This window comes from Aegilops tauschii, unplaced genomic scaffold (assembly GCF_002575655.3).
Source record: "Aegilops tauschii subsp. strangulata cultivar AL8/78 unplaced genomic scaffold, Aet v6.0 ptg000547l_obj, whole genome shotgun sequence".
NCBI classification, from domain to species: domain Eukaryota; kingdom Viridiplantae; phylum Streptophyta; class Magnoliopsida; order Poales; family Poaceae; genus Aegilops; species Aegilops tauschii.
Window position 1 is genome coordinate 1 of NW_027332785.1, and position 13,393 is coordinate 13,393.

At 46.9% G+C, this 13,393-nt stretch overlaps 1 protein-coding gene across 1 annotated transcript; it reads left to right on the forward strand.

The window, feature by feature from the left end:
* The first annotated feature begins 12,015 nt into the window (after positions 1–12,015).
* Positions 12,016–13,393, forward strand: LOC141031604 (transcription factor Y1-like). The gene is made up of 3 exons (XM_073506216.1): positions 12,016–12,148; positions 12,305–12,434; positions 13,189–13,393. The coding sequence occupies exons 1-3, from the start codon at positions 12,016–12,018 to the stop codon at positions 13,391–13,393; spliced, it is 468 nt and encodes a 155-aa protein (XP_073362317.1).

Consider the following 13,393-nt stretch of genomic DNA (forward strand, 5'->3'; position numbering starts at 1 on the left):
CTTGCTTTGCGAGAAGCTCATACTCTTCGACATAATCCTTTTGGATCACCGCTCCATACGAGAATAAGGCGACGTATCGACTGTATGAAATATCCAGGAATAAGAGCAGTTCAAAGGAAATAGAAGTTGCGAAACTATGTACCGAGAACTTACTCGATGTACGGCCGCACTTCTATCAGGTTGTTGAAGATATACAACGAAATGGTCCGCCATTGTTCGTTATCCAAAGATACTGGATTTGAAACACTGGCTGGTGCGAGATTCCCTTTGAATAGGCTGAGGTTGGATCCACCCTTTTTAGGGTCGTCAGCATTGTACCGAGGCTTCGGATTATGCAAATGACGATTTTTGGCTTCGTAGTGTGCTGTCATGAAGTTTGCCGCCTCCTCAGTGATGAATGCCTCAGCCATCGATGCTTCAATTCTACGTTTATTTTTACATTTTTGTCGAAGCGTCTTCTGCATCCTCTCAGTTGGGTAGCACCAACGATTTTGCACGGGCCCCCCCAATCTTGCCTCGGTCGGGAGATGCAAAATCAAATGTTGCATTGGATTAAAGAAGCCCGGTGGAAAGATCTTCTCTAACTTGCAGATCAACTCCGGCGCCAACTCTTCCATTTCTTCTAGCACGCCAGGCGATAGTTCTTTCGCACAAAGAACACGGAAGAAATAGCTGAGTTCTGCCAGTACTAGCCATTCATCCTCAGGGATGAAGCCACGCAACATCACCGGCATTACCCGCTCAATCCATATGTGCCAATCATGACTCTTGAGACCAAATATCTTCAATTTATCAAGACTGGCTCCCCTCTGTAGATTTGCTGCATACCCATCGGGGAACATCAACTGCATTTTCACCCACAAGATAATTTCCCTCATAGCCGGCCTTCCAAGATTGAACCATGCCTTTGGCTTCGTCCAGTTCTGCTTTCCTTTCAGTTCTTTCATGTTTTGTAACGGCCTATCACATAGCGCCTCCAGATCGACTCTAGCCTTAGTACTATCCTTTGACTTCCCATCTATGCCGAACAATGTACCAAAAAGTGCCTCGGCGATATTCTTCTCAGTGTGCATCACGTCGATGTTGTGTGGGCAAAGGAGGTCTTTGAAGTAAGGCAGATCCCATAAGCATGTTTTGTGAGTCCAAGCGTGCTTAGAATTATACCCGTTGAAGTACCCTGGACGCTCTGGATCTGGCTCGAGAGCGTTTAACTGAACCAGGGTCTGTTGGCCTGTCAATGCATGTGGTGCAGAGTTTTTGACAACTCTACCTCTGATGAAGTTCTTCTTGTCTTTCCTGAACTTATGGCGAGGATTCAGGAACTTTCTATGCATGTCGAAGCAAGAAAACTTGCGACCGGCCTGAAGCCAACGAAACTCAAGAGCTCCCTTGCATGTGGGGCACGGGAACCTTCCATGCACACACCAGCCAACGAATAGCGCATACGCCGGCAAGTCATGCGTCGAGTACATGTACCAGACACACATTATGAAGTTCCGTTTGCTATAGGCATCGTATGTCTTGAACCCATTATCCCAGGCTTCTTGCAATTCGTCCTTAAGCGGTTGCATGTACACATTCATATTTTTCCCCGGATAGTTGGGCCCTGGAATTATCAACGTCAGGAAAATGTTCTTTCTTTGCAAATCTGTCCGGGGGGGAGATTGAGTGGAAAGACAAATACGGGCCAACAACTGTATTGGGCTGCCGTCATACCAAACACAATGAACCCATCCGTGTTGATGCCGACTCGAGGATGCCTCGGATCTGCCGCTTTGTCACCATGTAATTCATCAAACTTTTTCCACGCAACACCATCCAATGTGTGTACAATCATCAGATTCCCATCTGCATCTAGTTCGGTTCTTTTGCCCGTTTTGTGCCATGTCATCTGTCTGGCCGTCTCTTCGACCATGAAAAGACGTTGAAGTCTTGGTATGATTGGCATATATCGAAGAACACTAACGGGGATTTTGGTCTGTGTCTTCTCACCCATACCGTTGTCTACCACAACATACCTGGAAGACTTGCAAATGGGACAATAGTTCAAGTCCGCATAGTCAAGCCTAAACAAGACACATCCTTTCTCACAGGCATGTATCTTATCATAGGGCATCTTCAGTGCACGGAGGATTTTGTCCGACTGGTATAGGTTTGCAGGCATTACATGGCCTTTGGGTAGAAAGCGTCCAAATACTGTCATCATTGCATCGTAGCATTCTCTGCCCAAGTTGAACCGAGCCTTCAGAGCCATTACTTGTGAGATGGCATCCAACTGACAAAGCTCAGTGTGCTCATGGAGCGGACGTTTTGAAGACTCCAACATTTCATTGAAGGCCTTTGCAGATTCCTCCATCTCTTCGTCCGAATCCCGAGCATCATCAAAGTCTTGCACCATGTTTTCCATCCCGGTACCATGCTCGTCGGTGCGACGACGATCCACCTCAGCTCGGTCACGTTGGGCAGACTCACCATGAAATGTCCACACCGTATAATCGGGCGTAAAACCACTCTTCTGCAGGTGTTTGCCCATTTCAGCCCCTGTCCTCTTTTCCCAATTGCCGCACCGTAAACAGGGGCACCAGGTTTTCCTCTGGCCATTTGCAAATGCGGCTCGCACAAACCCCTTGGTTTTTGTGAACCATTCAGTGCTCCATTTGTTCTGACCAGTGTGACCGGTGTACATCCATGCACGATCACTCATCTTGACTTTCAGAGCTACTAGACACACAACAAATATATATATATATATATATATATATATATATATATATATATATATATATATATATAATTCACCATGTATGTATTCATCAGTTGATCTACTTTGTCAATTTTATTACGTCCATGCAACCCACACTCTAATAGGTAATGATAGGTCCTAATCCCACCCGAGTATGTTTAGATTGGGTTCATTTTCCCATGCTATGCCCCGGATCCTACGCAAAATTTTGGCAGCACCTCCCCGCTGTTCTCCTGATACACGTCTCTGTAATAAACAGAGAGGATGTGTACCCGGAGAACAACAGGGGAGGCACTGACGAAATTTATGCGTCGGATCCGGAGCAAAGCATATGGGAAAACGAACCCAATCTAAACATACTCGGGCTGTCCATGGATAGCGTTGGACAATTCGAAAGAATCAAGGTTATAAATATGCAAATGCATGCATATTTATAACTATGACGCTTTCGAACGGGAGACACATATTGGTTACGCATACTGATGATTCAAGACACATATATATCTAGCTACCAAGTTTCATCGGAATAGATCAAATAATTAATGGGGGAGGAGGACATGTCATTTGTGCTCACCCACGAACGAAGGGGCAGAGCTCGTCAAACGCACGGCGAGGTCGTCGAACACCAAACCTCGCAGCGATGAAACAACTGCACATTTAAAACTACCCGATCAACACAATTATATATGATGTTTTTCATAACAAAATCGAAAGATATATGACCTAACTAATAATTCACAAATATATGACCCCGTCGGCTTCTGGAAGGCCAAAGAACACCTTTTCAGGAGGTGTCGGGGGTCGGGGTGTCGTGTCGGTCTCGGGGTGCCGTGTCGGGGTCGGGGTCTCGAGGTCGGGGTGTCGGGTCGGGGTGCCGGGTCGGGGTCGGGGTGACGTGTCGGTGTCGGGGTCGGGGTGTCGGGTCAGGCTCGGGGTCGGGGTGTCGGGGTCGGGGTCGGGGTCTCGGGGTCGGGGTGTCGGGGGTGTCGTGTCGGGGGTCGGGGTGTCGTGTCGGTGTCGGGGTGCCGTGTCGGTGTCGGGGTGCCGTGTCGGGGTCGGGGTGCTGTTTCGAGGTCGGGGGGTCGGGGTGTCGTGTCGGGGTCAGGGGGTTAGGGGGTCGGGGGGTCGGGGTGTCGTGTCGGGGTCAGGGGGTTAGGGGGTCGGGTGTCGGGGTGGAGTCGGGGTGTGGTGTCGGGGTTGGGGGGTCAGGGGGTCTTCTCATTCTTCTACTACTTCTACTTCTTCTCATTCTTCTACTTCTTCTCATCCCCCGTCTTCTTCTTCTTCTTCTTCTTCTTCTTCTTCTTCTTCTTTCTCCTCCTCCTCCTCCTCCTCTTCTTCTTCTTCTTCTTCTTCTTCTTCTTCTTCTTCTTCTTCTTCTTCTTCTTCTTCTTCTTCTTCTTCTTCTTCTTCTTCTTCTTCTTTCTCCTCCTCCTCCTCCTCCTCCTCCTCCTCCTCCTCCTCCTCTTCTTCTTCTTCTTCTTCTTCCCCCTTCTACTTAACCTAAACCTAAACTAAAAACCTAAACTAATTAAAACTAAACTATTTAAACTAATTAAACCTAAACTAATTAAACTAAATAACCTAAACTAATTAATTCTAAACTGAAAAAACTTAAACTAAAAAACCTTATCCAAACAGAAAAAAAACAAAAAAACAGAAAAAAAAATGGGAGGGGCTCACTGTGGGGGGCGGCGACGGGTCGGGGAGGGGCCGGCGACGGGGGGCCGGGGCGGGGCGGTGGAGGAGGCAGGGCGGCGGGGGCCCGGCCGGCGGGGGGCCGGGGCGGCGGGGGGCCCGGCCGGCGGGGGGCCGGGGCGGGGCGGTGGAGGAGGCGGGGCGGCAGGGGCCGGGGCGGCGGGGTGCCGGGGCGGGGCGGTGGAGGAGGCGGCGGGGGGCGCGGGGAGGCGGGGGGCCGGGGCGGCGGTGGGGCGCGGGGCGGCGGGGGGCCGGGGCGGGGGGCGACGGGGCGGTGGGCCGGCGGGGAGCCGGGGCGGCGGGGGCGACGGGGCGGCGGCGGCGGCGGGGTGGGAGGAGAAGGGCGAGGCGAGGACGAAGTGAGTAACGGGCGGGGGGTACCTGCCGTTAGGCAAGTGCCTTTCTGCCTCTTTGCCGTCCGCTAGCGGACGGCAAAGAGGTGGGCCGTTAGAATTTTTTCAAACGAGCGGGCGGTGGGGGCCACCACACTCTTTGCCGTCTTCCAGCGGACGGCAAAGATTCTTTGCCGTCTGCTGGCAGACGGCAAAGAGCTGGCAGATGGAAAAGAGCTTCTTGCCGTCAGCCTTTTCTTTGCCGTCTGCTTATGTTTAGCTGATGGCAAAAAGCTTCTTTGCCGTTAGCTAGCAGACGGCAAAGAGCTGGCAGATGGCAAATTAGCTGATTCCAGTAGTGTTTGTAACATATCGCGAAGCAACAGGAATAGCACACGGCAACTGGAGGTTCACTCGAATATTTATTCGTGTGGGTATAGGGGTCAATATGGGTGTCCACGGCTCCGATGTTGATCATTGATCGGAAGGGGTTCCGGGTCATGTCTATACTTCACCGAACCTATAGGGTCACACGGTTAAGGGTCATCTATCTGCTGAATACTAGACAGGGAGTCTAAGAGAAAATCACCGAAAAAGTTTCGGACACCGAAAAGTTTCGGACAGCGGAATCATACCGCAGAGAGAGGTCATCGGATAAGTTTCGATGATACCGAAAAGTTGTTTCGGGATACACCATTAAGTCAAATTGGTTTCGGCACATGCCTGATAATTCTTGGAGGATGCCAGAATCATTCTGGAAGCTTTTTGGAATTTTCTGAGATAAAAACCGGAAATGTTCCGGAGCTGCCGGAGCCACTTCAGATGTGTTTCGCAGATGAAAATCACTAAAACCGGAATTGTTTCGGAACGCGTTGAAAATCATTTTAGTGGGTACTGGAAATTTTCTTAGCCCACATAAATATTTTCAGTTCGATCAGACGCTGAAAAATTTCGTCGTGAATAGTGAAAATCAGCTTTATGGTTACTTTATGGAAAGCCACCTTTTGGGGCTTTGCTCCAAAAGATCTTGGGGATGACATGGATGGATAGGAGCCATTTTTTGGGCCCCTCATGGGGGTGTGGCCGACCACATGGGGTATCCCCCCTTGGGGACCCTCTTGTTCCTTGGTTTCACTCCTAGGTCCTTGTGGAAGGACTTCATTCATGTGCATTTTGGGTTTTTTGTGAAACTACCCTACCCCCTTGGGATTTCCTATAAATAGAGGTGGAGGGGAAGCCCTCCACACTCATCCCTTGCTCTCATACACATGCCATGCATTATCTGGCTTCTTCTCTCCCTCCCACGAAAAGAGTTTCATAGAGCCGTAAGGCTGTCTGGGTTCCGGCAGGAACTAGTTCTGGACGGCGAAGCCCTGCCAGATAGATGACACCGTATGTGTGCAACTCTGTAGAGAGATCGTAGTTTCGGTCTTAGTTCGTGAGTGCCTCCCGAAGGGCTGTCCGTGTGACCGTTCGAGTTTCGAAGGTCCTCCCGAAGGGCTGTCCGCGACACCGTCCGGGGGGCTGTTCGACCGCCTCCTGGAGGGCTGTCTGAGGAGCAGATGAGGGTATACATCCTCGCGGTTGGGAGGTTGTAAATCCTAGCTGCGGGGATCTGCACCGCCGATCGTCATCGACTCTACTTCCCGCTGCGCTACGAGTCGGTAACGAAAAAGGTCAAACCATGTATGCAGTCTCCATAGTGGTCCTGGGCTGGTGCGTAGGTCGAAATTTTTTGTTTTCTGCTGCGTTCCCCTACACAAAACCCCCAAACCCCCCCCTTTCAAAAAAAAACAAAAACCTCAGCTCCTGCCAGGTGCTGACGCGTGGATGCCAATCGGTCCCGGTTGGTGGCACCAACCGGGACCAAAGGCCCTCCTGCCTGGGCTCCCCGCACCAGCCACGTGGACGACCTTTAGTCCCGGTTCGTGTAAGAACCGGGACTAAAGGGCTAGGGCATTAGTAACGACCCTTTAGTCCCGGTTCCTGAACCGGGACTAAAGGCCCTTATGAACCGGGGTAAAAGCCCCTTTTCCTACCAGTGCAATACAATACGTGCCATGCTTCCCCTGCTATCTCTAGGAAAGGACACCTCAAGATTGAACCCAAAGCTAAGCACTTCTCCCATTGCAAGAAAGATCAATCTAGTAGGCCAAACTAAACCTATAATTCGAAGAGACTTGCAAAGATATCAAATCATGCATATAAGAATTTAGAGAAGAACCAAATAATATTCATAGATAATCTGATCATAAATCCATAATTCATCGGATCTCGGCAAACACACCACAAAATAATATTACATCGAATAGATCTCCAAGAACATCGAGGAGAACATGGTATTGAGAATCAAAAAGACAGAAGAAGCCATCTACCTACTAGCTATGGAACCGAAGGTCTGTGGTAAACTACTCATGCATCATCGGAGAGGCAATGGTGTTGATGAAGAAGCCCTCCGTGATCGAATCCCCCTCCGGCAGGACGCCAGAAAAGGCCCCTAGATGGGATCTCACGGGTACAGAATGTTGCGGCGGTGAAAAAATGGTTTTTTGGCTCCTATGGATGTTTTCATGGTATAAGACTATATATAGGCAAAGGAGCTAGGTCAGGAGACCCTCGAGGGGCACATGAGGTAGGGGGCACGCCCTACCCCCTGGGGCGTGCTCTCCTGCCTCGTGGCCGCCTCGTTGCGTCTCCGACTTCATCTCCAAGTCTTCTGGTTTCCTTTTGGTCGAAGAAAGATAATCACGAAAGTTTCATTCCGTTTGGACTCCGTTTGGTATTCCTTTTCCGTGAAACTCTAAAATAGACAAAAAAAACAGAAACATGCACTGGGCTCTCGGTTAATAGGTTAGTCCCAAAAATAATATAAAATAGCATATAAATGCCTATTAAACATCCAAAACAGATAATATAATAGCATGGAAAAATAAAAAATTATAGATACGTTGGAGACGTATCAAGCATCCCCAAGCTTAATTCCTGCTCGTCCTCGAGTAGGTAAATGATAAAAACAGAATTTTTGATGTGGAATGCTACGTAATCTATTTATCCATGTAATTTTCTTTATTGTGGCATGAATGTTCAGATCTGAAAGATTCAAAACAAAAGTTTAACATTGATATAAAAACAATAATACTTCAAGCATACTAACAAAGCAATCATGTCTTCTCAAAATAACATGGCCAAAGAAAGTTATCCCTACAAAATCATATAGTCTGGCTATGCTCTATCTTCATCACACAAAATATTTAAATCATGCACACCCCCGATGACAAGCCAAGCAATTGTTTCATACTTTTGATGTGCTCAAAAATTTTCTATCTTCACGTAATACATGAGCGTGAGCCATGGATATAGCACTAAGGTGGAATAGAATATGGTGGTTGTGGAGAAGACAAAAAGGGAGAAGATAGTCTCACGTAAATTAGGCGTATCAACGGGCAATGGAGATGCCCATCAATAGATATCAATGTGAGTGAGTAGGGATTGCCATGCAACGGATGCACTAGAGCTATAAGTGTATGAAAGCTCAAAAAGAAACTAAGTGAGTGTGCATCCAAATCGCTTGCTCACGAAGACCTAGGGCATTTTGAGGGAGCCCATCATTGGAATATACAAGTCAAGTTCTATAATGAAAATTCCCACTAGTATATGAAAGTGACAAAATAGGAGACTCTCTATCATGAAGATCATGGTGCTGCTTTGAAGCACAAGTGTGGAAAAAGGATAGAAACATTGCCCCTTCTCTCTTTTTCTCTCATTTCTTTATTTGGGCCTTCTCTTTTTTATGGCCTCTTTTTTTTCTTTCTTTTTTTTCGTCCGGAGTCTCATCCCGACTTGTGGGGGAATCATAGTCTCCATCATCCTTTCCTCACATGGAACAATGCTCTAATAATGAAGATCATCACACTTTTATTTACAACTCAATACTTAGAACAAAAATGACTCTATGTGAATGCCTCCGGCGGTGTACTGGGATGATGAAGGAATTATGAACGATGGCTTTGCCACAAATACGATGTCAACTAGATGATCATGCAAAGCAATATGACAATGATGGAGCGTGTCATAATAAATGGAACGGTGGATAGTTGCATGGAAATATATCTCGGAATGGCTATGGAAATGCCATAATAGGTAGGTATGGTGGCTGTTTTGAGGAAGGTATATGGTGGGTGTATGGTACCGGCGAAAGTTGCGGCTGTTTTGAGGCTGGCAATGGTGGAAGGGTGAGAGTGCATATAATCCATTGACTCAACATTAGTCAAAAAGAACTCACATACTTATTGCAAAAATCTATTAGTTATCGAACGAAGTACTACGCGCATGCTCCTAAGGGGATAGATTGGTAGGAAAAGACCATCGCTCGTCCCCGACCGCCACTCATAAGGAAGACAATCAATAAATAAATAATGCTCCAACTTCATCACATATCGGTTCACCATACGTGCATGCTACGGGAATCACCTTAGTTGGTGGATTCTTCTTGGCCAGATCCTCAAAATCTCAATGCACACCACCAAGCAGTCCTCGAGGCGCTTCTCCTTCACCGTGGAGTCGACCCTAATGGTAGTTGTGTCGTCAGAGGAAGCCATAGCTGCGAAATCAATCAATGTTAACACATTTCATCACACAATGAAAAAAATATAAGAATCAAACATCAAAGATTACTTCTAAGCAAATTCATCATGGTGGACACTCTCGCGGATATTTGGACCTTCGGTGATAGTCGAGCTGGGCGAGCCCTTCACGTGTTATGAAGGTATAACAGGAAGAGCTCACCAAGATCGACCATTATCCTGAAAAGTCGATTTTTTCCTCCGAGAACAACTCTAATCGACCGCCGATGATGGTCGCTCTTTCTCTGCTCGTCCTACATGAGAAATATCATAGAGGAGGAGCAGAGGAAGGGCGTCCCCCCTATGACAACATTCGATAACATCTCTCATCTATCAAATAAGGTGGACACTCGATCTGGTGGTGGTATATATGATGGACACTGTCTCACAGGAATTTGAACTTTCGATGATAGTCAAGCTGGGCGAGCCCTTCATGTGTTATCACGTTATAATAGGAAGAGCTCACACAGATCGACCATCATGATCAGAAGTTGATTTTCTTCCACCAAGAACAACTCTCATCAACACACTCTCAAATATATATGGTGGACACTCTCTCCTGTGGTGGTATATATGGTGTCGTGCATACGAAGATCTATGGGACAGACAAAAGCCGCTTTGCGGTTCGACTAGGGAGATCAACAAGCACAAAGAGCAGAACTAACAATACACACAAAGATTGAGCTCAAGTACAAGGAGCACTGCTTGCCTGCAAGGATGCACGGGAAGTGCAGCTACGCGTGTAAATGAGTAAAGTGTCGACCTCTATAAAGGTAGCCGTTTGCCTCCTTTTATAGATGAACGAGTCACAGTGGAAAAACAAACTTTACACAAGGTAAATAGTGGCTACAATGCTATCATACCTAACTCGGACGGGTTAGGACAAAGGCATTAAATGCGCCGTGAGGTGTCGTGCTCGGACGGGTTAGGACAAAGGCATTAAATGCGCCGTGAGGTGTCGTGCTGGTGTTACTTGCCGGCAAAGATTGTCTCTCCTTCTGAGTCGTTTACCTAGCTACCTCATATTATCTGGACACGCCACCAGGACGGGTGTCATTAAAGTTGGTTGTTTGGCAGCAAGCTGACACGTGCTAACTATCTAACTATTTAAACATGTCTTGTTACTTGTCCGTGGGCAAGGTGGGACTAAAGTTTCCCTGGAGCCCGATCTTTACCTAGAGCACGACTCGGCAAGTGTTTATGTGCCAAGAGCGGCCCTCGGTACAGGTGCGGTTGGATTATAAATTAAAAAAAAGTGCCCGGTACAGGTGCGGTTGGATTGTAAATTAATAAAAAGTGCCGGCACCCATTCTTTAGGATATGGATTGCCATCATAAACATTCTCTGTCCGAAGATGAAGATTCATAGTGACAATACATATTCTTAATATTGAAGAAAAGCTTAATGTGGTTAGACTATCAAACTATTTAAACATCTCTTTTTGCTTGTCGGTAGGCGTGGTGGGACTAATGTTTGCCAAATCTTTGTTGAGAGGTGCTCTCGGCAAATAGGTGCAACCGTGATCATGTCGTTATTAGCCGCCGGATGTGCCGCATGGCATCTTTGGCGTGCGGCGGCTTCTTGGCTCCCGGCAAATAGTGCCTTTGCCGAGTATTGTCTTTTTGCCGAGGTCTACTCTTGGCAATATCATATGTTACTTTACCGAATTTCCGTGGTTTGGCTCTCGGCGAAGAGCCTAGCATCCGGCGTATACGAAAATTCCAGTAGTGACAGATGCACGTAGGGATGTAAATGACAAATAAACGGCGCCTGCAAGTCCTGAGATAGCTTTAGTTAGCTTGATAGTTCAACCCTCCCCCCCCCCCACACACAAAAAAGGAACATTATTGAACTGTTAGATATAAGTGGGTTTACGGGATTAGCCGGGTCCTGTTTAGATTGCTAGGTGCACAGGTTGATGACTAATGCTATTAACTCTTGAACAAAAAAAAATAGTGATTTATTACTCGATCCATGCTTCTCAAACTTTTGTTCTGATTACTCATCTTCGTACAAACTTGTTAAACAATCGTACCGGGTGTACTAAACTTGTTAAACCTGGCTTTCATCATTTCAACTCGGTTACGTACTGCCTAGATGGAAAATGATGCACGCAAGTTGCAGAATCAGACTTACAGTCCTTTAAATAGTACGTACAACAGTTGATTAATCTAGTGAAAGCGAAGTTTTGGCGAAGGCGCTAGCTAGGGAACATTGACTAGTACGAAATAACCACGTACGAAAGCGACCGGTGTGTATAGACCACCGATGATGTGTGTGGACAACGTGGTCGCTCGCGAGGCCACGCAGGTAACAGTGACGAGTCTTTGCGCCACGGTGCCTCCACTGCCAGCCAGCCACAACACCGCCACGGCGCCACTCCCCGGACATCATCTGGTGGTGCTATGTGATGGCGCTTTGTCTTACGCCAGCGAGAGATTGAGAGTGATCACTCGTACGTAGCTAGCTAGCTAGGGCTCTCAGGACTAACATATAACGTCACTTGTTAATTGGCTCAGCAACTAGTATTAACCTGGGCTTGGATCAAGCTATAATGAATCTGTAACCCGTCCCTTGATCGCACACACCTTTCAATTGAACAGATCTATCGATCGAGAGGATGGGGAGGGCGCCTTGCTGCGAGAAGGTGGGGCTGAAGCGAGGAAGGTGGACGGCGAAGGAGGATGACACTCTCGCAAAATACATTGCTGGGCACGGCGAGGGCTCATGGAGGTCTCTGCCCAAGAATGCGGGTAAATATGGCATAAGCTGTTTTGCTTGTTCAACTTAATTAGTTGAATCTTCAAGATCAGACAGACTACTTAACTAGCTATACCTTCATGACTAACATGAGGGAGTACTACAAATATGTTAATATGTTCCAGCTTCCCATTGTATTAATACTGCAGAGCTACTGAGGTGTGGCAAGAGCTGCAGGCTACGGTGGGTCAACTACCTGAGGGACGGGGTGAGGAGGGGCAACTTCTCTAAGGAGGAAGACGATCTCATCGTCAAGCTCCATGCTACATTAGGCAACAGGTACGGGCCTTGGATTACTCCACCATTAATAATATATATATATATATATATATATATATATATATATATATATATATATATATATATATGGAAAATCCTTACTACCATCTGGCATATTAAGATCCCAGTTTTGCAAGGGGGTGATGTACTTCTATCGTCTTTATTTTCTTCGCATAGGGCATGTACGGTGCTGCTGTCTTAGGAGTGTCAAGTAGGATAAATGCCGAGATGGAGGAAAGAAATAATAAGAAAAGGCTTGTCTTCTCTTATTTAAGAGATGATATCTTAACACAATATATCTCATCATGTTTATAGCAATAGCTGGTTATTGAAGATATGGCTAAAATATAACCCATTGTAGAAAAATATTTTTGTCATCTCTAAATTACAGGCAACACTTGATATAAAGATTGTCTTATCAACCATTGTGCATGCCCTTATTAAGGGGATTAAGATTCCAAGAAGGTTTGAAGTTACCTTTTTAGTAATGGCAGGATTCTTACATTCATTAAGAATAAAATATTTGCTCGTAAATTAGAAAAAACCGAGCGAAAATCAAGTTGCCCAGTTGATTATGAAAAACTAGGTGAAAAAACATCACAACCGCTGAGCGGCGTATATAAGGTACCTCACTCACACCATTATAATGAGGGTTTTGCCGAGACAGCGCACACGCGTCATCATCATCGCTCCTCCCCAAGATGTGTCATCTCCATCCCTGAACCTTGACAAAATGACTTTGACTTCGCCGTAGGCGATCATGGACTCAACCCCACATTGAAGAGGCCTTATGGGGCTATATGAAGATTTGCATCATGACTCAGACACCTGCAACTAGACAGCCCAACTCCATCTCTGAGAAGAGCCGCAAAGGAGAACTAGGCACGGCTGCGCCGCAGAAGATCATTGAAAGAACCACCTGCTGCTCGTCATCGTACGCTACCAAGCCCCGCCAGTAG